The sequence below is a fragment of the Gallus gallus genome, chromosome 12 (genome assembly GCF_016699485.2).
Source record: "Gallus gallus isolate bGalGal1 chromosome 12, bGalGal1.mat.broiler.GRCg7b, whole genome shotgun sequence".
Lineage (NCBI taxonomy): Eukaryota > Metazoa > Chordata > Aves > Galliformes > Phasianidae > Gallus > Gallus gallus.
Genome location: NC_052543.1, coordinates 8364339 through 8391279, shown reverse-complemented (window position 1 = coordinate 8391279; position 26941 = coordinate 8364339). Strand labels below are relative to the sequence as shown.

Below are 26941 nucleotides of genomic sequence, written 5' to 3'. Positions count from 1 at the left end.
AATTTTCTTCTCTCTCTATATGGAAATCACCCCCTTCTCTCTTAAGTCTTGTTCTTTTCTCTGAGTCCTTCTTGTAGCAGTATGTTTGAATACTATATTACGGAAGAAATCTATAATCTCACATTAAGTAATGATGGATGGAATATTTCCTGCAGTGATTGTGCTGTAATAATAGTAAAAACACTTTGCTTTGGAGGAAGGAATTATTTTTCCTTTTTTGAGCCTCCTCCAAATATGAATTGTGTTCTACCATTTTTGCTTCTGTTTCTTGATGGAATAGGATGCTGTCAGTTTCTAAATTCAAATCTATGTGGAATAGCAGACTGATGCTTCTGATTACAGAATATATATATTTTTTGTATTCACATGTATGAGAATGAATTAAACAGATGCAATTAGATAAAGGAACAAACTCAGGAAATATTTGACCTGGGATTACTGAAATGTTAGTTCTAAGTACAGAGGACCATGGGTGTTATGCTGATTGACCTTCTACTCGAGCACATTGTACATGATTCGTATTCACAAAAGGTAGTTAACTCATTGCTTTCAACTTTTGTTTCTTATTCAACATCCTAAGGAGTTAACCATGCACACTGCATTGCTATAGAGTTTATTCTGGCCACTGAGCAAGACAGAGATCAAATATTCATGCAGTCTTTCACAACAGTCTTTACATAGAGCCTTGCCTAACGAAATTGGTAATACTAAGTATGTCATCCCTAGGCTTGACATTTGTTCTCTATGACATGGTGCACTTGGCTGACTTAGCATGTTAGTGTAGATTGCAGGGGACAATGTAAACGCATGGGATATAATTTCCCTATAAATTCTTGGCTGACAGCATCAGATCTGTATAAGTTTAGTATTTTGGGAGTATAGAAAAAGGTGTATCTTATGTAAGTTATTGGTTTGTGCTGTTGTATTGGAGCTATTTTATACAGAATTGTTTTTAAAAAGCATTATATGCACTAGTGCAATAAATAATACGAAAACATTATCTAACAAGATTTGGAGGAAAAAAGGTAAATTTATTTCACAGAGAAAAATTTCATGTCATAAATCTTTGGTTTCATTTGTGGGATGATGTAATAGTTTGTGTTGCAGTATTTCTAGAAAGACACCAATCGGGATTTGAATCCTTATTTTGCTTAAACACTCTATAAATTAGCTTTTCTTCACCCAAAGCACTTTCTGCATTCTTTGAGACAATGTGAGGTGAGAAGATTGGCAGCTTTAGACAAAAAGGAAGGTGAAGTGAAAAAACAAACAAAAAAACCCGCTATTCAAACTGATTAATCATCTCTTATTAAAAAAATGGTTTTTGCTCATGGAAATCTTATAAACCCATTGATTTGGAGATGTTATCTCCTTGGGCACCATCATATCCACTCTGCATCATATCCAGGCTCTCTGCAGATATTGTAAATTGAGAACATATTGTGCACCAAGCAGCTACAGATAAAAAGCTTTATTCTATTGAGAAATAATCAAGTATTTTGATAGCTATTGAAGCTGCTTATGAAATCCAAGAGTATTTTAGCATGTAATGATAAGATTAGCATGCCTTTTTCTAATTTCCTTTGTAAAGCCAAAGGTTAGTGCAAATCCTTTACTTTGATAAACAAGTTCAGTTGCAAGCTGCAAGTTTTTTAATAATGTATTAAAGATTTTGTATGAAAAATTCTCAATGTCACATTCATTTGAATATTCAGAATCTGTTTTCTGACTTTCAAAAAATTTAGTTATAACACTTACCTGTTTACTATGTGTTTATCTACTTATAAGGAAGAAGCAGTGGAAGGAAAGTAGTGAAACTGAAACACTTTGAAGCACATCTCTTTTGTCAGTTCTGCGATGTCAAACTCTGTAAGCAAAAGGTGTTCCTCAGTGAGCTCATTTTGTTAGTTGGAATCATACTAAAAATGAAAAAATGTTATTAAATTGTATCACAAATGTTGGTGTAAAGCTATGGAACCATAGCTCCACCCCTCCCAGCGTGAAACTTCAGATAGATGCTTTAAAACTTCTTAGTGTAGATTTTGAAGTACTTGAATGTGATGTTGAATAACTAGCACCTAATTGGGTAACAATTTATGACTAAAAATCTGTTGTGCTTTCTAAGAACCATTCACGTCCGTTGGGTTTTAAGGTAGTAGTATTTTTTACAGGGATGGTAGGGAAAAATATTTTCAGGTTTTTTTCATTCTAAGTAGTCATTCGGACTGAGGATGTTTATTTCCTTAGAAATTATACATGGACAAACACATGCACACAGAAATGATAATGAAAAGAATTTTCTTTCGAGTACTTGAGTTACTGTAGAGTTTTAAAACCTGTCTGTTGGTGAGATTTTACTTAATCCCTTGAGTATTTAAGAACCATTCCTGAGGCTACCACCAAAAAGTGGCATGATTAGCACTTGCTGTTCATTGACAGGATGCCCCATAGGAAAGACGTTTATCTGTAAGGGCGCTGGTTTTCTAAATAGAAATAATATCTGTCATAAGCTCTTGGAATATATACATTTTGTGAAATATGGAAAGAGTGGGACAGTGCCTTATCATATAGCTCATGGTACAGATACGTGGCAGTTTACATAGGTAAAAATTATATGTTGGCAAAACTACACAGAAAGTCACTTCCTATCAGGTAAGAATATAAACTTTTGAGGATAAATAAAGTTGTAATAGTTCTTGTTGTAACATAAATGCTCAAAGTAGGTTATTATTCAGGAATAGCATCATATTCTTACATGTATGCCTGCTGCCAATATTTGCTATAGGGTGACAGAGATTACCTGAGGGGTTATTATTCTTTCCAGGTTTAGAAAGCTCAGGAGGAACTCAGTCATATTTGGTGTTCCAAGATGTTAGCATGTGAGGCTGCTCAGTATCTGCCTCCTGTAATGAAGCCTTTCTGAGAGAAATGTTTGTGATTTACCAGACATAAACTCTTGTCTGCGTTAGCAGATCTTTGCTAATCTCATGCCTATCCCAACAAACAAAAACTGTGTTACTGATTCTCCTCTCCCTACGCATACTCCAATGTGGTCCTGTTCCTGTCAATGTATTTTCTTCAGATTTATATAGCACAAATAGAAGAATAATCAGATCCTTTCCTCTGGTTTTATCTATGGACTGTGCATCAAATGACTTATTTTAATGCAGTTGTGATTCTGTGGGGATGTTTTTAATTTGCTGCCTGTTCTCTTTACCTCTGAGGAAAGAATTTTGTAAATGCTGAATAATTTTAGAACATGTTTTCTTGGTTAAGGGTTGGATCATATTTTAAATTAGTTTTAAGAGGAAGGAAATAGTGTAAATGCTGTGGAATTCAGATAAGCACTGTGCGTAGGAAATAAGTACTTTAATTTAGGGTGCCTAGAATTGGTAGGTCAAGCTGATGATAATAAAGGACCAGATCTTAACTTTGTTTCAGAAAACATGTAATCAATATTCACTCTCCTGTGTTATTTCCTCTTTGCTCGAGAATTTATTTTGGTTAAGGTAAAGTGTGCAATTGCTTAGATATTCCACAGGGTGTCATGAGGCAGTTGTTAGAATCATTAATGCTTGGATGAAAGTAAGGAAAGAAACTCAGTGTGCAGTCTGCTGAATGCCAGTTAATGTAATTTTAGATGTGACTAATACACATGCCATAAAATAAAAAGTTCTTAACTCATTAACACATGTATCTTATTTCTGTATCTGTATAAAACATACACATGAAGAAAAATATTACTAGAGATCATTTACAAGAACTATTCTATGCCAGGTTTTCACCAAACCGTTTCTAAATATACCTTAGTGTTTTATAGCTTACAGAACAAGTGGAATATTTTTTGCCCAGAGTAGTAATCTGACATACCAGACCATGTATGCATATAATAGTAACTTAAAGAATGCAAAATAAATAAAAAATTTTTTTAAAAATTGCATTTTTCTTGCTGATATAAAGACTTTCTAACTGAAATCTACTCCTTCAAATTTACTTTCAAATTTTATCTTTTTGTTTCTTTTTAAATTTGAGTTTATTTTAACTTCATACAATACACATAGCTGTGCTCCAGACATGATAATTTGTTAATTATGTGATACATTTTTTTGCATATGGGGACCAAATTTTTTATTGTCATAAGTTTTGAGTTCTGTGAAAATGCTCGTGTGAAGAATTCATCTTCAGATTTGTAACAGAATCTTTAAATGTAGTCTAACAGTACTTACGGAGAATCCAGATTCTGTTTAAGTCTGAATTGCCTGAAATGGAAATAATATTGGCCATGAGAAGAATAACATTATTTTATAAAATGAACAGAAAAAGTTAGTGACTTGTCTCATAGTCTTTAAATATTGTCCCTCTACATGTTTAATTTGAATAGATAGAGTGACCATCTTTTCATTTTATCTTTATTTTTTATGCTTCTTAATAACCATATATTAAGAAATTATAGCTCTTATCTAATCTTTGATATCTTCGGGACATAGGAAATTTGCGTTTGCTGAAATGACCTTTTCTTTTTCATTAAGATCACTTGATTGGGATAATGAAAGAATATTATCCACTGCTTATAACATTGGAGGCAGTCATTTATTTACAGTTACACAGCTCTTCTACAGAGTTTAAAGTCTCTGTATTTAAACACTGTCATGAGGGAAAAAAAAAAAGTCCTCAACTTTATGCACAAAGTGCATAGAGTGCACACTACCATCAGGAACAGGAAGGCTATCATGATTGCTTGGCTGATCAAGAATGTATTATGGTTAAGATTTATTTATAAAGATTTCATTAAAATGTCTTTATATATGTATATACGATCTATATAAATATATAATCTATATAAAAACATATCTAATACAAAATATGAAGAAATAGCATATCTGGTACCATTTTTAGTTCTCTTGTTATTTTAGACTCCATATTTGTCTGGAAAACTGGAACTTTCTTCTTGAAATCTAATGAAAATTTTCCGCAACTACAGCGCTCTCCAATGTCTAATAGCAATTTACCATCCAAACTGCTCTGTACTTTGTATGATAGTGAAAAGCCATGAGTTTATTTCATTTTTTTTAATGAAACTCTCAGTAATTTATTCAATCAGGTGGTACTATCCAGAAACTACTGCTTTTCTGTATAGTGGCTTAGAGTGGTTGCTAGCAGAATAGATATTCATAGTCACTTGCTTTGAGAGTACTGTGAGAGATTACCACTGAGAAGTCAAGGCTGACAAAGAGAGAGCCTTGGTCAAAATTTCTGGTGCTGCAAGATCAGTCCATGCAGATAGAAGTACAGAGCAACTCAATTCCAGCTGTCTTTATCACTGAGAGTCACAGCACTTGATTTATTTTTGTTGTACCTTCTGAAAGTATGATCTAGAGAGTGGTAAGGTAGCACTGCTAAGGCGTGGGAATTGCGTGTGTTGATATCAGCGCAGGCTGGATTCTTGCTCTCCTGTCCTATTGTGTAATGTCTTCTGAAAGAAAATAGTGTTTCCTAATTTATTCAAATCCACGATAGGAAAGAAGACCAATTGTATAGGATGACGTGCATTATGCTCTGTGGTAATACTTTGTATGTCTTTTGACAACTGCACTCCTTATCTAATGCATTTTTGAGGATCTTATATTATGTGAAGAAAACTTCAGAAATAGAATGTTTTAAACTTTTTCTATACATCATATATTGTAAAGCAGTTAATGCCGAGAGACCTCAGTATGTTCTCAAGGTCATTTGCAGACATGAGAATGTGACCTAGGTTTCCATCTGCTGTAATTCATAAAGTCTTTGAAAATAAGAATCAAAACAAAGTATTGTAAAGGTGTGTGGGGGAAACTAGTTAAGTGATGAAAGCTGTTTTTAATTTCTACAATATTCTTCTGCTTTGTAAACTTCCATGGAGTTTCATAAACTTTGCGAAGTCAGTTCTTATTTTCACCATGTGTCTTTTGCAAGAGCCATTTGTTATTCAATTTGTTTATTCTAAGACAATAGATTGATAAACATGTCTGCTGAAACGATATACCTTTCATTTATCTGTTAAACATATTTTTTTACTTGCTCAAGTTCTGTCTTGTCAGAGGTTTGTCCTATTAGAACCTTTCTTTCAGAAACAGTGAGTCACTTAAATCATTTGTGCTTCTAAGTATTTTATACAACAGGAGCATAACGAAATCCATATAAGTTTTGGCACAATTTTTCATTTCAGTTTTTATAACACTTTTAGTGAATTAGACTCCCACTGCAGACACTGAAAGCTCTGCATTCACAAAGAGTGATCTTACTCTTATCTTACAGATTTAGGCATATTTTGATGTATTATATAAAGAGGACTAAGCAATTATTCATTTCTATTTGTGCTAAATGTTATCAAGCAAGTTTAGGTTTTATGTCAATGATGTATTAGTGAGTAACACCAAGAGCACAGGAAGAGGGGAGGTTGATTCTACTGACAGACAATTAATATAATTGTACACAAATAATAAAATTGCTTGCCCTATCTGCTTTGTGCCCAGAAAGTCAGTGTCTTACAGCCATGGAATAAGACTGCCATGACCATCAGAAGATGAACGCATTTGTTCAGGCTTGCTTCCAGGATCCAGCTGGTCCTTATGGACAATTCTTTTTGCCAAAATTTTCCAACTTGCAAAGCAGCATGTTTATAGGAAGAATTAGATCTGCTTTTAGTAGTTTTATTATCCGAAACCTACCTTAAGTCTTCACGGAAATAAATAAAAGGGAAATGAAAGGTGGACTTTGTGCTTTTTTTTGTTTTGTTTCGTTTTGATTTTTGAAATATAAACACCCTGATGTCTGTCTGGATGAGTTTATTTTACAGCAGGGCATTATAGAAGAAGTTGTTAGGTAGGTAAGTTATCTTCTCTCCTGTTGCTTGATTTGGGACTGAGGAACTGAATTTTGCCTCTCTCTCTTTGTTCTTATTGCAGCTAGAATCATCTAAAGGGACCATTCCACACATACTTCGAATTACTGAGATAATGCAGCAACTTAAACTAAAGTGATTAATAACAAAATATTTAAATAATGAAATGATTGACTATGCTGATATTGTGTTCTTTAATTTATTAGAAAATGTTATTTTATAGCAAAGGAAAACAAATCAGACAATATAAGTTAGAAATGTTCATATTATATAATGTAGAAATTTACAGTATATTGAAGTATGTGTATTGTATGTATAACATGTACACATTCCATTGCTCCTATTGCCCAAGTCTCTACTGGAATGGTAAAACAAGGTTTATGATTATTATGATCTGTTTTTATTTTCAGATTGAAAATCTACAGGAGCAACTTAGGGACAAAGACAAACAACTAACTAATCTAAAGGACAGAGTGAAGTCATTGCAGACAGATTCTAGTAACACAGACACAGCACTAGCCACCTTAGAAGAAGCTCTGTCTGAAAAGGTAATGTGTTCTTATGCAACAGCACATTATGTGCTGCTCTTGCAGGTGAAGCATATCGAGGAAATGTCTTCTTAAGTTGGTCTGGCATCTGTAACGATGCCTATGGGCATTGTCAGGAAAGCAGGTGGGCTCTGTTATGGCATGATGGGCAAGGAGTGATTCCTCACTGATGGTGTTAAACAGGATTCTGAGATACCAAAGGATATCCTTTTAAATGGGGATAGAGTAATGTCCCAGGACACATTACAATTTTCCCTTTCTGGATGAGGTAAGTGGTTGTTCCCTGCATAAACTGAAAGACATGGACACCTGGCTTTGACAGAAGGGAAAGTATGGGGTATTTTGGTGGCTTTGTGATCTTGATGATTATCCTAGTATTTTGCCTGCTAAACAGAGCCAAACTAAAGAGCCAACAGCAATTAACAGTGCCAGCTCTTCCCATGGCTTACTCTCAGAACCACTGGTTTACTATGCTTAAGGTATAAGAGAAACTGGAATTTATATTAGAAACAAAACTGAATGAGAAACAACAAAAATCCCAGAGAATTATTTTCAACTCTCCCACCCCTCTATCTGCCCTTTAAAAACTACATGCTTTTAAAAAGAAGCTGGCCCACCCATTTCCAAATTGCTGATGTTAATTTTTTTATTTCTTTGTTTGTTTAATCATCCTTGCTTGGTAGACAATGAGGGGAAAAATGGCATTTCTAGTAATTTCTGTTGATTCATATGGATGTTTTTTGGACATCAGAAATCTGGACACAGCATATTATAAGTAAACATCAGGGATTGCTTTTTAATCTGCTTTTCTTCTTGGATACTATCTGCTCTAAATTAGTCTAGGTTATTAATTTCTTGATATGCCCATAGAATTTAAAGCACTTCTCTAACCACTGTTCTACTGATGTCAGTATAGACAGCAGAATTAAACTTGATAATACTTCTCCTGGGCAATTGAGAATGTAGTGCAGTATCAGAAGCCAAAGGAGTCATATATCTCACATGTTGCCTCAGTTATATATGTTGAAAGAGAAAATGCAATTGAATCTTCAGTCTACATTTTACTACTAGAAATTGAAAAGTTGAAGAAGTACTGAGTTAAGATAAAGCAAAAATTAGTGAGTGGTGGCAATTAACTGTTTTCATGCCTTTTTATACCAGTGTCATTCTGAAATCCAATGAAATAAGTGTAAAAGGTTTTATGATTTTTGAGATGTTTTGAATATTATGTGAAACTAAATATTCTATTAATCTCAGATATAGAAACTAAAACTTCACTGAATTCAAGACGCAGTATTTTTTAACACAGCAATGAGGACTTGTCCCAGGGTTTGTTTAAAAGTTGGGCGATAGATTTTTTTTCCATGGGTGAAAACTTACAATGTGATGAACACTTCGGATCCTGATGTTATGGAATTTTTGGATTTCTGTAATGAAGATTCAAATTCTGTTTAATGATGCTAGTTTTACTGTTTTGGAAAAGTTAGATTGGCTTTGAACTCTAGATGCAAATCCTCTGAATTTTTTTTTTTTTTGCATTTTATGTCTACTTCATTTGGAACTTCATGGATATATATGAGCAGATACATTTTAAAAGCAATGAGATTAGATTTTTTTTCTTTTTCCTAGTGGAATTGAGGAGAACTTGCATGGATTCTCTAAGGCTGAATTCAGTACAAAGTAGTCACTTGCTTAAATAAAGTCAGTGATTAAGATAATAGTATTATTTTGTGAGACAGTGCTTTTAAGTAACGGCATGAAGCTGAATTGCGTTGTGGTGCCTGATGACTGTTTCAGTCACTTAAGCAGGGCTACCTTTGTAAGTCTGTAAGCTTCATCAAGGCCATACTTTCAAGGTTAGGTTTCTCAACCTTAAATGTAGTCTCTGGGACATATTTTTAAGGATACTTATACAATGAAAGAAACCAGTAAGCTGCTTCTGGAAGTTCTAAATGAACTGTGATGTCTAGATTTTTAATTCTTTTGGAGTTAATACCTTGACAGTTTATTTTTACATTGATGTCTCATTCTTCACTGTGTCCAGTTTTCCAGTTCATCCTAGCTGCTTCTCAATTCTCAATATCAGCAGACTTTATCAATTTTAGTAAGTTTTTCCACTGCAAATACTGTTAGAAATATGGAATAGATTTTTGCCCCAAACAAGAACACTTAGTGGTAGTTTCTTAGTAACAAAATAATCATTATAAATACTTTATCAATTTAAATTTGCAATGCCATCAAACAAGAATGCTGCTTTCATCCAAGAATACCATATTTCTAAGGACATACAATGTTTTTCAGTGTTTATATACCCCTTATTGCTTTACAGTTTAAATCCTCTATAAGCTAATCCCTTCCCCCACTCCAGAAATGACATCAGACCTATTTTGCAGCTACATCTTGTCTAATGTTACACACAGTTTTTTATTTTATCTTCATTGTTAATTCCCTGTTCGCCAGAATTTGTTTGCAAACAAACAAATAAAAGTCCACAAACACAATGGGAAGATCATTTAAAATGGAGCTGAAAATTATTTATATAAGTTTAATTAACCAGAGTTCACTAATACTAATTTTAGTTCCTTTTTTTTTTGTTATTATGCAAATAAAAAATGGGATCATATAATGAAATTAAATTATGAAGCTCTTTTTAAAGTTTCAAAATGGAAATTTTTCATTGTTTTTGGAGGCACTCAGATTGAGATTTAAGCTCTGAACTAGAAAATAGGGCTTCTAATTCTTCAGGAAAGGTCGATTTTCTCGAGTCTCTCTCTTCAATTTTCTTTCACATTACAGGATTAGGTAGCTTGGATGTACTATAGATGCATGAAACTAATCAAAATTTCCTGTAGTGGTCTGTAATCTTTTTACTTTTCAGATGCTATTGCTGATATCACTTCTCTTGTCAGGAATCAGAAATGAACCAACCCAACTTTAGGCATTTTTGAGCACGTCTTAGACCTAACCTGAAAAATGTACTCTTTCAATTCCTTACACATAAGCTTGGGTACTCTGCTAGGTGCTGAAAATTCATGACAGTGTAGATTGCACCGCAATAAACTGAAAATAAATTCACTTCTCTTAAAAAAAAAAAAAATCAACGTTAGAATATGCAGAAATGCTATCAGCTCCCTTGATGTTTTAACAAGAAACTTTTCAAAGAATATCTCAGCTCTTGCGCTGGTCCAAAGCAGCTCAAGAGGCTGCTTTCATGAGGCTGATATTTATAAAGTTGGTCCTACTGGTAGCAGCATTCAGAAGATAAGCAATTGAGTATGCTTGATAATGGAGCTATATGCTGTGGCAATTCAGTTCCTGCTTCTGTGATAAAGTACAAATAGATTAGACCTGTGAGGTCCTAGATTAGTGCATAGGAAAGCTCGCCAATGCAAATAAGACTGAAACAAGAACACATTGTTGGGATTTCTGCAAGCTAGTTGTTAATCAAATAAAACATGGTACATTAGGGCCTTTTAACACGTTTTTGACATATAGCTCTATGCAGCTGACAAGCAAATTAGTCTTCTTTTGTGATTGACTGAGGAAAAATGTATACTATTTTATTAATAAAATGAAATAAGTGCATGTATAATTTGTCTCAGTAAACAAAAATAGACTACTGTAGCTTAGAATTTACTTTATGAAACAGTGGTATTGTGCTCAGTATATAAGTTGTAGTTTCCATGGAAATAAATAGGAGGCATTACTTTCAGAGAGATATATGTGAATGAACACATTTTTGTATGAAATCCTGCCAGGTGTTGGTCAGAGAGATTTTACTGTTGGGCTGTAAGAAGCCCGGAATCATTCACCCTGTAGTCGTGTGCATTTCTGTGCGTGAAAGTTGGCACTGCCTTGGAAACACTTAATTACACAAAGCCAGGCATTTTCAGTTTTGGATTCATATATATATATTTTTTTTCCTAAGGAGAATGTAGTATGTCATCGTTGTATTTTTCTTTCTGAGTAAAATTAAAAGGGCTATGACATTCAATTTTGGCAGTCTTCTCTGTTTTATGTGATGATTTTCACAGTAATGCTAATTCTCTAAGCACGTATGTTCAGCTAGCTAACACTTGTGAATGGAGTTCCTCTTGTCAGGGGAATACTGGATATAAAAGGAAAGCAGCAGCATGATTCCAGCTTTTTGATAAGGTTTTCCTCAGGAATTCAGCAGCACATAATAACTGTTCCAGTATTCGTATTACAAGACTAGTCAGTACAGTGCTGATTGTCTTTCAATATTGAAGAGATTTCAAATACATACATTTACAATCGTAAATATAACTATTGAATAAAGATCATAATCTGATTATTTAAGAACTCCTTATAATATACAACATTATAAAACAATATGTGATGTGCTTTTTTATTCCAAGTATTGGTAAAACAAAGAATTACAACTGATTGCCATTATCTTTTTTCCTTCCTGTTATGTGATAATTTGGAACATAAATATTTGAATGGGTTCTACAGGGAGAACCAATATAGCAGATATTTTGCACCTAGGTCTAGTTTCATGTCCAAAAGCAGATTAGTCACTTAGCAAGCATTTATATTCTGTTTATACTCCATGTCTGCTTTCGATATTTTATCTTAACAACCTATGCTACATAATAAGATACATCACATACTAATTTGTTTACTATTTAGACATAACACAAAAGGAAGTTCATTTTTAAACATTTAAAGTAAGAATATAGAACTATAAAAAATGAAATTGAGCTTGAAAACCTAACATGCTTAATTGCAAATACAGTGGAGTCTACAGTTAGCTTTTAAATAAGTGACAAATATTAGAAATTCAAAATAAATTAACATCCCTTTGAGAAGCTGAATGTTTCTATTTCCTGAATTGGCATTTAAATATTATCCCATTAAATCCAAGTTTATTTCAATGTAACTGAGTTTTAAATCAATAATTTAAAGTTATAAAATTTTTATTCAGTTTAGAGATTGACAGGAAGTAGAATGATGTTGAAAGGGACACTTAGAGAAAGCTTCTCAACCTTGTGAAAATGCTCCAGTTTTTTGGTGGCTAGATCCTTTGCAATTCGGTATGAAAGGAGGAACAGACAAGAGGTAGGGGCAATAAATGATTGCAGTGTTGTTGATGTGGTCAGCGCTTTAAAGAGATAAAATTAGTTATATGAAATTATATTTTAAGCATCCATCCTACTCTTATGCTCTTTTTTGAAGAAACCCAGCATGAGTACTAAAGGTCTTGAATGGTATCTGTAAGTGTGCTAGTTGCTCAACCTGAGCCACGCTGTGCACTGGTAATGTAGAAATTCAGTCAGGGGATGTGGTTTTGTCCCATGTTCATTTAACTTTCCTGAATTATGTTTCTTTCCCTGCCTAACTGGTAACTACTTCCGAAATAACTCCAGTAGTTCCACTGATAACTCTGCCTAAATTGACCTATTCCCAATTCAAATGTTTTTCCTCTCTGTTTCCTAAACATTTCTTTCTGGCTAGTATTTGCATCCTTCAAGTATTGGTTGAATGTGGTTTTGAGAAATACAGTCAAGACTTAAAAAAAAAAAAAAAAAAAAAAATACTAACGCTTCTAATGTTTTTGCATTTATCTTTTGAATTAATTGTCTGGTTACCGACTGGTGATTTCAGCAGTCATTATAGCCAATAAAAGTCAGAAAAATATTGAAAAACATGTCTGAGTTTAAACATGCAGTGTCACTATTAATAAGATGAAGAAAAATTTTCCTTTGGATATTGTAAGTTGGATAGGATATTTTTTCTGTGTTTTAGACAACTTATATTAAGTGATTGATTTTTAATTACATTTGGAATCATTAAAACTCTTCTTGCAGCCTGTATAGAGGCTACTAGCAATCAAAACTGCCAAAGTGAAGTTGAGCAAACCAGGCACGGCCTTTCTGATTTGAACTTATATTCAAAGACTTCAATCACTTACAAATACAGGCAATACATTACTGAGTTGAATAACTTTCCTTATCTGTCACAACATTAGGCATGCTCAGAGCAGAGAAATGAAGTTTCTGTACTATGATACCCTCAACGAGTATTTTAAATCTTGATCTGGTGTCAGTCAGACAGAAGAAGTCTTCCCATTGACTTTAATATCATTAACTTTAATCTTCCTCTGTTTCTGAACCTGTTTTTTTAATTGCTACTTAATGTTAAGAAATTTTATTATACCTTTTCTTAAAATGATACCCAACTTTTGCATTTTGCTATTATTTCCCTTGTTAGGAAAGAATAATAGAACGCTTGAAGGAGCAAAGGGAGCGAGATGACAGAGAAAGACTTGAAGAAATCGAATCTTATAAAAAAGAAAACAAAGACTTGAAGGAGAAAGTTAATGCTTTACAAGCTGAGCTGACAGAAAAAGAGGTCAGTCTTCACAGTAAAATCTATATTCTTCTATGTTGTGGTGATGAAAGAAAATGCATTAGGATTACTCTTGAATCATTTTAAGTACTGAAATTCTGCCACTTCAGTGATCAGCTTCTGAACTGCTGTTTTCTTAGGCATTCTTCATAGTCCTCACTTCTGTGCATAAAATATCGCTTCAGTTCTTGCATAGATGTGTATTGTCTTCTCTACATCTTTCTCTCCATAAGCTTCCAGAAGGCTCAGATATTCCATTGTTGATCCTGCTTTCACTTGTCAATCAGATCAATAGACCGCTAAATAATTGTACCTCCAGAATATAACGTCAATTAGCCTGTATTATGAATGTTTCTGTGTTCACTATATGCCAGCTCCTGTGGTTCCGTCAGTTGTACTCTCAGAATACTGTCTTTGGCTATAAATGCTTATCTTTGTGTCAACTCTTTTTGGGGAAGTGGGGGGAACAGCATCAAAGTGATTACTGAGTTGGCAATAAGTTAGAGTCCTGGTGACTAGGAATTAACTTTTTGCTCTTGGTCATTTTTCAGTCTAGTTTAATCGATCTCAAAGAACATGCATCTTCATTGGCATCAGCAGGGCTGAAAAGAGACTCCAAACTTAAGTCTTTAGAAATAGCCATAGAACAAAAGAAAGAAGAGTGTAGTAAGTTGGAAGCACAGTTGAAAAAGGTAAGTTCCATCTTAAAAACAAACAAAATCCAGCTATAATCAGGAAAAAAACAAAATTCAAAAACCCACCAAAAGCTACAAAACCTCTCATTTTGAATAGATTAGCTAACTACTAACATTACCAGTAGAGTAATTCTAAATCTACCCATACTGTTTGCTGATGCTTGCATAAAATGCTCCTAAATTTTTTCTTAAGAGACTTTTACCAAAGCCGGTAGAAGTTTCCAAAATTATATTGAATACCTTTGTGAGGGAAGTCTGAGAATCTGTGGCACGTCAGTGAACTGGGAACAGGATGTTGGAGGGAAAGTAAAAGGGCAGAGAGAAATTATCAGACCAACAATTTGTATGTGAATGAATTTATACCTTGATTAGAAGTAAATTGAAATGCTTATAGCATAAGAAACAAAGCAGCACTTTTTAATGAAAGAAGTCTGCTTCTAAGATGGAAATTCTAGTTAGGTTTTATTTCTGCATTCTTTGGCTTTGTTGATGAGTGTGTGTTTGTTTATTAAGCAAAATAATACAAAGCTTACTTCAGCTATCAGTTCATTATTTCTATTCAGGAAGTGGAAGCAAGCAGTTAAAGGAAAACATATAAATGCTGTATTTTATAACGTGGTTTTATTTAAATGTATGCGTTAATTTATTGTTACAGTATTTTTTGCTTAAATGATGTGCAAGTTTGTTTATGCCGTTTCTACCATACATAGTTTCTTTGTTTTTTTTCTGTGTCATTTGGTAATGTCTGCTCTCAGTGTTCAAATGCCAATGTCATGACATGTTTGATGGGTTTGGGCAGTATGTTTGCCTTCTGCAATTCATGAGTAAGTGTGGAGCAAACATTAATTTTTGATGTTTCATTTTCTAAAAAAAGTGTTCATTTATTCTATGAATGCTGCCACTATTTGGATAATATTCTGAATTTTTCTTTTTAACCCAGGTTGAGTAGTACTGCTCTTTAAGCAGGATTTTGGTACAAGATTATTGAAGGGGATTTACATTATCTGTGAAGAAGTTCTTGCAAAGTGTAAAAAAAGGGTACTAGAATGTAAAACTGAGATTCTATCTTTTAATATGTTTTTGAATATGTGCAGTTAGGTGCCTGTATTATATTAGTTGTGGAGATGAACAGAGAGAATCTTTTCAAATCAATGTATGCAAAACCTTTTAGTTAAACACAAATACTTTATAAGTTGCATAGCTTAAAAGCACTATTGATACCTGAATTAGAATATGGAAATAAGCTGTTTTCATGCGAGTCCTATTTCTTAATTTTCTTTTGTTAGAAAATATATGCATTTACATTGTACTTTAGTATAAAATATACTTCATTACAATCTAAAATATCTTATTTGTCTGCAATTAGAAAAACTACAACTAGTAAAACAAATGAACAAACAAACAAAAAAACTCTAAGGCACAGATCACTTCAAAAACAAAAATACTGTGGACGAACCTGAGATCCTAAGTCAATCTTTTATGGCTGTACATATAAACACATCATGTGGTCATGGAAAAATAATCTCTTATAAAAGTCGGGGAGAGTCTAGGGCATCTTTCATATAGAAAAAGGAGTATGTTCCTTGTGTATAAATACAAAGGATTATTAAACGAAAGTTGAAAACATAGTAGCTTTATTATATCATTAATAGAGCATAAAGCCCTGATGGAAATTCACCCAAAATTTGTAGGAGACCAGGTATTTCCACAATAAAATGTAGTAACAACCTTCTTTGTGGGCATGTTGAGTTGAATAGAAACAGTGACTGTTAATACTAGTAGACTCCAAACAGTAATTTTCAACTCACATTTTCACTAATAAAATACTTTATGTTCAATCCTGTAAATATCTTGTGTTAAAAGTAATTGGTCCCTAGAAATCTAACTTCACCATGTTTTCACTTTTTAGAAAACTAACCAAAACAGAAAACTGGGTTATTCTTGCCTATGTCTGACTTAGAATGGGAGGGAGCATCAGAATAAATTAACCTACATGCCTCATAATTGTGCTTATTTATGAACATTAAACAGTAAGGAAGCTGGGAGCATAGTCTATATCTTCTTTTAGGGTGACACAAGATTGTTACTTAGTTTGACTGCAGCTTATGATTCCTCTCTCTAGTATGATATAGATAAGACACTTTTCATTATGATATTTTAAAATGATCATAGTTAAATTTTGATTTATATGTTGTACCAAGTTCTGTTAATAAGTATAAATATAATGTGCTTAACTGCTAGGATTTACAGTTTTCCATGAGTACTAATAGTAAAAAGTGCTATGCCTGAAAGAAAATGTGTACAAGGGACAAGTATAAACAAAATCTGATTTTACATTTGTTTGTTTCTCTTCTTTTTCGCTCCTTCTTCCTTATCTTTTTTTTAATAGAAAAAGATTCATTTTTTGATAATAAATTTGCTTTTTTAATTGAATCTGATCAAATACAAGTATTTTTTTAGTTTTTACTCAGCTGAATTGTTTGCTTTTCAGTAAGAAAACACTGTATTCTTTTTAAAGAGTGGATGTGTTTGAAGTAATAAATAAAGTGTTCATAATGAGTAATTATTCAAATAACCATGCAATATTTTGGTGCACAAAATAATGTTTAAAGCATTAGGAATGTGTATTAAACAATTTGTGACAAAGATGAAGGACTGAAATTCAGGAAGTTTAAAAAAATCATAAAAAACAGAAGAATGTTCAATACTTCTGTGCCAAAATTCCACAGACGACTTCTTGACTTACATTGTGTTGCTATTAGTGAAAGAACAGCAGGGATTAACTTAATAGGTAGCTAAGTATTTTATATATATGTGTATGTGTGTCCGTATATATATATAATGTGTGTGTATATATATATATATTTACATATAATCTTATTATCCACTTCAGAATTTCCTCCTTTTGTTTGTCATTATCTTAAATTTAGTTGCTTACTGACATACTTGCAGTTGCTAAAGGACTTTTTGCCAAGCTGTACTGTTGAAAAGTCATTCTGCATAGAAAATTCAGTACTGTGTTAAACAAAGGAAAAGTAATAAATATAATGATAAAATTTAATTAATCATCTAATATTACCATCTTTGAAGCTTTGGTGATAAATTGCAGCCTCAGCCAAAAGCACTTCTCATGATTCATTGCTTGAGAGCAGCACTTAATGTATCATCAAAAGTGGACACCTTTCTTTATTTCATGGGTTATTTAACTTGAGAAAGGGAAAGTAACACAAACCTTAAATTTCTTACTCCAGCTATTCTTTTTTAGGAGCCAAAGTCAACATTTATGGTTCCCCAGTGCCTCTCACTTTCACCAAGGAATGTTTAGAATCTTAAATTTCTACTTTTCTATTACAAGGTCTTCTGTGCAAATGCACTGGTTTTGTTGAGCTAATGCTGTTTTCCTGGATCTTTCCTTCTTTTCCTGTCTGTGCTTCACTCCCTTCCAACTTTGCAATGTAGCAAGCTGAACAGTTGTTCAATCAGATGTACAATCCTGTAAGTTCTTTTTAAGATGTCCTCTGTAACATATAAAGCATGAGGATCCATTACCTTACTGTGTTGTGTTCTTCCTCTGTGAAGCCTTGCAGAATACTTCCAATAGTCACTATGCTATATCTGTTATATATGAATAAATGAGCTTTGTGGACTTCAAGGCCATTTTAAAATATGAAATATATTTAAAAATGCATATGATATTTCTTAAAAACCCAAACATCCTAGCCTTTGGGTCCTCAACTTCTACATTAGAGAAGCATGCAGATAACTTTGTTTTATTTGGTTTTCTTTGCTTTTTACTTCCTCCTTCTGGAGTACTTTATTGGATCCTTCAAACTTAAATAGCTTCTAATTTATTTAGTTCACCTTAAATGACTGAGTTGATTAGGCAAACAATAATATCTAGGAAGTAACTGGTAGTATTTTTAAAATCTTATGGCTAAAATAGTTCATATCAGTTTTACTCTTGTAAGACTGTGTACGTTCAGTGTATGCAATTAAGAATATAGAAATGTATTTAACCCAAGAAGTTGCTGAAATGTATGATGAACACAAACAGCAGTACTTGACAAGCCAAATAATATTACTTTGGCTTGCCTAGCATTATTATTCTTGCTAAAGGCTGCTTTAGTTGCTCAGTATCTGTCCTTCTGACTTCATTGTGTTCCCTCTTCTGTTTGACTAGGAGCAGTAACAAAATATTTTCTCTGTAGAGAACACTTTCTATTTTTTGGTTGAGACTATTAATGTGAGCATCACAGGACAGAAATAATGTTGTAACTGGACTGCAATAGCAATTTACAAGAAAAGTTTAAAGAGTAGTCCTATTTAGAATGGTCATATATTTGGGATAGTATATATATGGTATATATATATATATATATATATATATATATTTATAGCTTGTTAAATGATATAGTGTGCATTAGGAAAGATACTGCCTTCACTGAAGTCCAGTGAAGTCCAGTCCAGTATTGCTGTTAATGTTGGTGGACTGGGATACCAGCTTTGGAGTCCGCGGTAGCTAAATTCTTTAGCTTATAACCATGCAATAGATATGCCATGACTTTTGTATAGGAGAGCAGAGTCCCACAGAATATGCCAAATGTACTCTTGCATTTGTCATCTAGCTGTCTTTTGAACTCAGTCATAAATCGACTATAAGAAGTATAACAGCTTATATTATCTCCTCTATCACCCTGCACACTGCCATGGAAGACAGAACCCTATTTTTTTTATGTACCATGGATCACCTCTGTTGTATTTACATTCCTGTTCAAATCACTTGCACTCTTGTGCATGTCTTTTTGGACTGAAGTCTATTTTGTGTTAGTTATTCTCTTGATTTGTATAAATACTTTCCAGTTATTTCAGTATTCGTTACTCTGCTGTATGGAACTTTTGTTACTTCGTAGTCTATTTGTGTGTGAGATTCCAAAGTCAGCCAATTTTCTTTTCTTTTCTTTCTTTCTTTTTTTTTTTTGCCGTGCTTCTCCTTTTCCTTTAGAACTAGAGAACAATTTTAGTATATCCTTGAAGCTGGTTTCCCCCAATAAACTTTTCTTTCCTCTTTTCTAAATTCTTATTTATATGTAGCAGCCTACTTTTAACAATGTAAGTAATAATGACCCCTTTCTCCCTTAAAAGCACCCAGCACCTCCAAATGAGGTTGTGACTTCACTGAATTCAATGGCAACATTTTCTTTGAAATCCACAAGTCCAAGATTTCATCTTTTTTTTGCCATTTATGCCAGTTCTTGAAATTACTTTTTATTACTGCCATTCATTATGATTCTTATTTTAATAGAATGCTTCCTCACTGTTTTTGTTTTAATGCTCGGTTGCTTAAAAGTGTCAGAGAAAATATCAGTCAGTCAATCTCAATTAATCCATGCAGTAATAACATAGCTTTTTAAATGGTGAAGATACAGAAAAGGTGCAAATCCCAATAGTGTATTCAGCTGTGTGAACAGACTGCAGAAAAAAACTGGGTGTATGTTCTTTCATGGTTTTTTTGAAAGGTGAACATTTAAAATAACCAATAAATTCTTGTGAAAAGTTGTTTATAATAAGATACATAATTGTTTTTGTCCTGTAATGAAAATAAGATGACATACTTTGTCTAGGGTCCTAATGAACTTTCCTCTCAATAGTAAGGACTTATTTTAAGTAAAGTAAACGTATTTTTCCATATGCTTCATGAGAGCAATATCAGATCAAAATTTTAAGAACTTGCAGAATCCACTTCAAATCACTTCAACACGCCCTGAGGTTGAATATAAAAGTACTCAAATTTTAAGCAGACTAAAAAAAAAAAAGTTGAAAACAATGACAGTAATTATTTTTACTTCATTACTGAACGTAATAAAATTTGAAGGATCTGACAAAGTAATTTCTTGCATGTAAATGGTTTCTTTTTTCAATTTTTATTTAATACTCAGTTTATTTCTGTGTATGCCTGTATATGACTATTTAAAATGAAATGCAGTATCTATCCACCCATTTCTGTTATGCAGAATAATGCATGTGTGGTTGCACCATAAAATTTTAACATGCTAAGTAATTCATGTTACATGTTTGTGACAAACTGTTATGGTGTTCCTGTAGGAAATTTGCTGTTTACATATAGAACTGTTTCTTTACTTTTAAAATATTTGATTAACAGTGAAATTCTTATTGGTAACTTATTTTTATCAATTTGATAAAAATAATATACAACACAGTCACAGTGCTGACAGACAAAACACCTTAAACTAAGAGTGCTTATTTGAAACTCAGGATTGCACTTCCTATGCTTAATTTGCACATGGCAGCATTATCATTTGCAGACACAGATAAAGAGATCAACTACTTTGCTGTTGAAAGTTACCCATGATACCAATTACTCTTCCTCATAAAAACAAAAGGTATTCTCCCAAGAAAACAGCATGGGGAGAAAACTGGGGATAGAAATGGAAAAAGGATAGAGAGGAGAACAGCGAGAGGTGGAGATTTTCTGATGTATGTGATAAGCATGCATGATTAGGAGTGATCTAAGCCTGTCTCTCCCACTTAGTATGCAAAATAGGCAAAGAAATCTGCCCTGCTGGGATGGGAGCAGAGTCTTGCAAGTAAACTATGTTTGGCATCTTTATAAGTAACTTTATTCTTTTATTCTGGGAATCTCAGATTAATTGTATTTTGCTCTCTGCTCTTTGTCAGCAGCACAAGGGTTTCCTTCAAGGGAAAGGTCCTTTTCAACAATGTTTGATGTTCTTGCTGTCCAACAAATATGGAATGCCTTAAGCACCAGTGAAAGCAGAAGAATTGAAAATATTTCTGCAAGTTAATATTTATTTCCTTAGTACATTATTATGCAAGACTTAACAGGAGAATATAATTGATATCTTTAGCAGGTTTTGTTTTAGCTATGAGCTATGCAGTTGATGATTTGCTCAGTACATTTTGGAGCTGCTGTGTGACAGGAACATTGTGTTACAGTTGAACATTTGACACTTCTGCATTGGTGGCATTATCGTTATTTTGCCTAATTATATACTTTCATCACTAAAAGTCCCATGGGACAAGAAAAACTTATTAAAAAAAAAAAAAAAAAGTAACAGAGAGGCTTTTCTGTCTATTCTATATTGCTTTTTTCTTGGAATGAAGCTTGGCTGGAGGCACATGGGGAAAAAGGTTGGGCTGCTGCTGACTGTTCCTGTATGGTAAAGCGAAGAAAGGAAAGGCTAGAGGCAGAAAGGTGGATGTTCTGCATGTTTATGAAATGATGGACCCAAGGCCATCAAATAAGAGAATGAAACATTGAAAAAAAACAGAAAGAGTCAGCATAAAACAAGCCAAAGTTTGTTATTAAAGCAGGAAGATATATGAGAGTAGAAACGAAGCTGCCGCTTTCACCCAAAAACTAAAATCGAGATACTCTATGGATATTACCTTGAAATGATCTCTGTAGAAAGAAACACCTGAATCTTCACAGAATTGAGGGCTGGAGCATGTATTGTTATCCCAAACAGAACATTTGAAGAACAACGCTAGTAAGTTTTGTAGGACTCTTGTGTCCTTCTGTTGACATACTTTGTTAACTAAATATTTATTCTGAATAAGAATCTTACAGTGAGGTTAAAATGTAAAATCTTTCTCTTATTATCCTCATGCTTAAATGATATGTTACATGCAAAACTCCTAAGTTTCTTCTCACTATTTTCATTTTTTTTGTTGCTATACTAAAGCCAGACCTGTTCTTTATTTATGCAGAAAACTCTAGCCATTGCAAAGCATATGAACCTTCTAATAGCCGTAGTTTATATTAATACTTTCTAAAACATGCATGTTTAATTTTGACCTGCATTTCTTCCCTTGCTTGCTTGCATTGTCTATTGTCTGAAATTAAGAAGATAATTACATCCACATCTTCTCTGAGTAATAAGATAGTTGGAGGTCCTTCAGCTCTAAATGTCCTGAGTTTCTGTAAAATTCTCTTATATTAAAAAAATGTTATCTGAATTTTCTATGTTTAGTGTGCACTGCATTAAACTACTTGTTTTTTCCTTGCCTGCTCTTTCAAGATGCCAATTAGGAATAATGGGAAGCAAGGGGTAGGCTAAGCATTGCAGTGCATTGTTGTTTTTCCATCTGTCTGTGATTATTCCAGTCAAGAGTTTAAAGCACTTGATGCCTGATCATGCTCCCATTGAAGCTTAATTGGGTTTTTGCCGTTAGATTTGATGGGAGTAAGATTGGACTCTGCAGTGTTGCTGTATTCATTTTGTTGGTTCTTGTCTGTGAAACTGCCACCCATCCATGCATGTGTTTGTCAGGTTTGTGCCATTTTCACCAATAAGCTTGTTCTTCTGATGTTTCAGGTTAAGTATTATTAATGGGGAAAGAAAAAAAGGATTGTTGGGTAAAATATCAGATAAAAGAAACCTTATAGTTTATCGATTTGTCTTTTATAGACGGCACCACATAGAATAAATTTCTTCCTTTTAGATTCTTAATATTGAACTGTATTTGAAACATCTGGTGACACAGATTACAATATGTACATATATTTCTGTACATACACATGAACAAAGTGTATATGTACAGAGAAAGAGATCATACTCAAAAGATTTAAAGTGATTTAAGTAATTTAAAAGGTGGTTCTTTTAAGTAAAAAACCTGACCCTCAAAGTATGGTCACCTAAAACACCCAAACATTCTGTTTAATAACTAACCTCCCCTTTCAGGATGAAGCTTTGTTAAGATAGACTTTATAAGTAATTTTAGACTGCAAGGAGCCTTGAATTCCTTTTTATAAAGCTTATGTGGAAAAATGTTATCTGACAGAGATACCCATAATCCTTTTTAATGAAAATCTGAACTCCAAGACTGAAAATGAGAACTCTTACAGCAACTTAAATTACTGTCATCCTTTTTTTTTTTTTTTTTTTTTCTCTCCCTTTCTCTTTTTAAATATTGATTCTGAAGGCTCATGAGGCCGAAGAGGAGGCACGGATGAATCCAGAATTTGCAGACAGAATGAAACAGCTTGACAAGGAGGCATCATACTATAGAGAAGAATGTGGCAAAGCTCAGGCTGAGGTTGACAGGCTTCTAGAAATTCTCAAGGAAGTAGAGAATGAGAAGAATGACAAAGATAAGAAAATTGCTGAGTTAGAAAGGTAATTCTTGTATTATTTGTCTACCACTGAGTAGCATTTTTATTTACTTGGTCTTCACTACAGATGAGAGAAGTTGATGGTAGAATCTATGGGTTTTTTTAATAACAGAATTTTGTGATATCTTGTAAGACCCTATCAGAAATGAAAAAGATTTTGATACTTGAGAATCACGTCTGTGTGCTGACTTTGGAATGATTTAAAGTTGTCACAATTTTGTAGTCTCCATAAAAGTAACATATATAGGAAATTTACAGTGATAATCCTCCCAGAAAACCATGTTAGGGGAACAGCCTTTGCTTTCTAGTAATGGGTAAATCAAAGCTGTCTGCACAAATGTTTCTTCAATGTGAAAAGAACTGCTACTTCTCAGAGGTACTTAAATGCATTGGTAAGTATTTCTGCTCCTGGCTGTCCGGATTTCTCTGTGGCTCTCTGGACGTTTTTTTCTTTTCAAATGAACATTTTCTGTTGTTGACCAGGAAGTTGTTTTTTCTTATTTCTGGGACAGTTAAGTGGTGTTCCCTTAGTGGAGGCAGGAGAGCTTAGAGCTCAATTTGTCTCGTGCATTTGGAATTAAATAATTGTTAGAAGATTCTCACATAGAATAACTGGCAAGTTATTTGATTGACAAGAAGTTCCTGTCTCTGATTTCTTGTTCCCTTTCTGTACTTTTAGACACTGTTAGGTAAATGAAAGAAGGATTTGCACATTTTCAAACATTTTACCTACTGTTGTCTAGTGATCAAATAGGAAAAGCAGGGCTTCTTGATGCCAAATAGATGATTTGAGGAATCTCATGGTTATTGCTGTTGTTCCAGCCAGGACATACCACAGCTCTGTCCTGTTAGAGAGAATTACCATGAAACATGGAAAGATCTGTTGGAAATATTGTTTACCTTGGGGGAAGGATAACAGCCAGCTTGGAAAGGAAGCTGCATAGAATATCTCTTACTGATGATGACTTATCAGCCGTCACAGTTCTGTTGCCAGAACTCATCTTTCTCTACAGAATTTGGCAAAGATTTGTTGTAATAATAATAAAAAAGAATGGAATATAGCTATTAATCAATTTGTCGTGAGAATCGAGACCTCAAATTTAAAGTGAAGATTTGTGCTTGAAATGTAGCTGGTTGTTTACATGAGGATGGCTTTAGTTAGCACTTAACTCTCTCACCGTATCAGAAGGCATTTAGAACGCTCCAGTATTTGCGTGGATTTTAATGTGTAAAGTAGATAGTGGAGAAAGCTATTAAAGAGGAATGGTCACTTGTACACTGTGAACAAGTTATGCCTAAATTCTCCAATATCCTAAAACACCATATTAGAAAAATATAACACAAGTAATGAACCTATGTGGGCATGAAATTGCTGCTTATTTCATCCACCGCTGCTTGTACTGTAGCGGCAATTACAGACGTAGACTTCTAACATAGCGAGACCAAGTGGGAGCAAGCTGGTGGAGATGGATAGTGTATTCTTTACAGGAGCAGCAACTGATATCCACGTTGGGCTCTAAAACATTCTGAATTATTATGTGACACTAGATGCAATAGTAGGCATGCTAAACTTTAGTCCAAGAGAATAATCTTAAGAGATTTATTAAGTAGCAGTCACGTATGTGCTGAATGGTTGAATATTAAAATGACAGTTGAGATTAAATAATAAACATAATGAAGCAATGGAATTTATGATCTATTCTTTTTAGTAAATATTAAATATTTTATGTAAAAAAGAGATAAAGATGCATGGCAATTCATGCTTTTATCTGAATTAAATTTAGAATTATCCACTGATTAAAAAGAAACAAGGGGATTAGTATTACTATGGCTTTCTTAGCATACCACCTCTTAGTGTCTGAGAATCCTGCAATGGGATGCAATGCAATGGGAACTTTCTCTCTCTCTCTCCACCCCTCCCCTCTTTCTTTTTTTCCACAGCTCTTTTATCAGTGGTATTTTGGGATGAAAGTTTCAAGTTTTGTATTATAGATCAGGGTCAATACTGAACTACTTCTTTACAGAGTAATTTGGTACCACTGAGTAAGCACATACTTTCTAAGAAGGTTGTTGGTGGTTGATTGGTACAGCAAGCCTAGCAAACTGCCAGCAATATGGAGCTGTAATATGGAAATATTTTTAGGCAGTGGGCATATAACTACTTCTAGTAATCAGATTCACTTGAGTTTCTCTACAGTTTCTGTTCCTTCTGTTCCCTCCCTCTTCCTCAGTTTTGATAAATACTGGCCAAAGATCTATCTCTATATATAAACTGTGCCACCTGTTGGCATCCCTAGAAAGGGAACTTTGATGCTAAATTCCCATTCTAGGGGGCTAGGTGGAGTGTAAATTACTGTAACATTTTATGAAGTGCTACTATTTTTTCTGCTTGTAAAGACTACATGCTTGGCTCAGTATTGAAGGGAAGAGGTGGAGCCAAAGCTCAGTTTACTCCCTTTATGGGAATAAGGTATTGTGAAAATGACTGCCACTTGAACAGAAGCATATTTTAAAAATGTTCACTCCTTCTTGTCCTGATGCTTTTTAATTCAAATAACTCTGTGTTGCTAGTTTTTTTTTCCTTATTTTTTCTCCTTGTCTGTTTTCATTCTTGGAAACACCATATCTTCAACATTTCCCATAATTTCATGTGCAAGACTTGTCTGGTGTTCTGTAGGAAAATTAATGTTCTGTAACATATTTGCTGATTGATAGCTTGCTGGGATCCATATTCACTGCTATGCCACCATCTTTAGATTTCAACATAATTGCAACATAAATTCTTGATATTTATAAATATAAACTCCTAAGAGAACTGTAATCTAGAGTACTTCAAATGATATCTTCACAATATTTGATGTATCCGCTCATTATTTTATGTATCCACTCATAAAGTCATTAGCATTATGGAGTGTTCTTATATAAATTCAGTTCATCTGAAAAATAGAAACATGTTTCTGATAATGTTATCATCTACAAATAGGAATGAAAACAAGATCATGAATTACTTTTAAACTGAAAGGTTGAACATATATTGGAGTGTCAAATACTCAAAGGCAGAAATATCTTCTATATGTGGGGTATTAAATTTATAATGCTATGTGTCAAGTGAACATTATTAGCAATACCAAAGAAGATTTTTATCCTTATGGTAATTCTCTTGGTTTTAACACTATTTCCTTCCTAAGAAGCTGTCACACTTCTGAGTTGCATCACTTAAGATTCATTATTCTTGCTGTTCCTCACACATACAAGCTTGTTGGTCTGTTTCCCCAACTACTATGTATATACA

At 33.6% G+C, this 26941-nt stretch overlaps 1 protein-coding gene across 14 annotated transcripts in view; it reads left to right on the top strand.

The window, feature by feature from the left end:
- ERC2 (ELKS/RAB6-interacting/CAST family member 2) overlaps positions 1-26941 on the top strand; it is a 426293-nt gene that overhangs the window by 144198 nt on the left and 255154 nt on the right. For 5 of the 14 annotated variants that reach the window (XR_003077465.3, XR_005839461.2, XR_003077464.3 and 2 more), the window contains 6 exons: positions 7291-7428; positions 13663-13803; positions 14352-14492; positions 17955-17990; positions 22556-22585; positions 23460-23653. Coding sequence is in view for 2 of the 14 variants with exons in the window: in XM_040646769.2 (XP_040502703.1) it covers positions 7291-7428; positions 13663-13803; positions 14352-14492; positions 17955-17990; positions 22556-22585; positions 23460-23653 (680 nt within the window). In the remaining 12 variants the exon portion in view is untranslated. The remainder of the gene's footprint in view (positions 1-7290; positions 7429-13662; positions 13804-14351; positions 14493-17954; positions 17991-22555; positions 22586-23459; positions 23654-26941) is intronic. The other 9 variants (XR_003077468.3, XR_003077467.3, XR_005839466.2 and 6 more) reach the window with 5 other exon arrangements.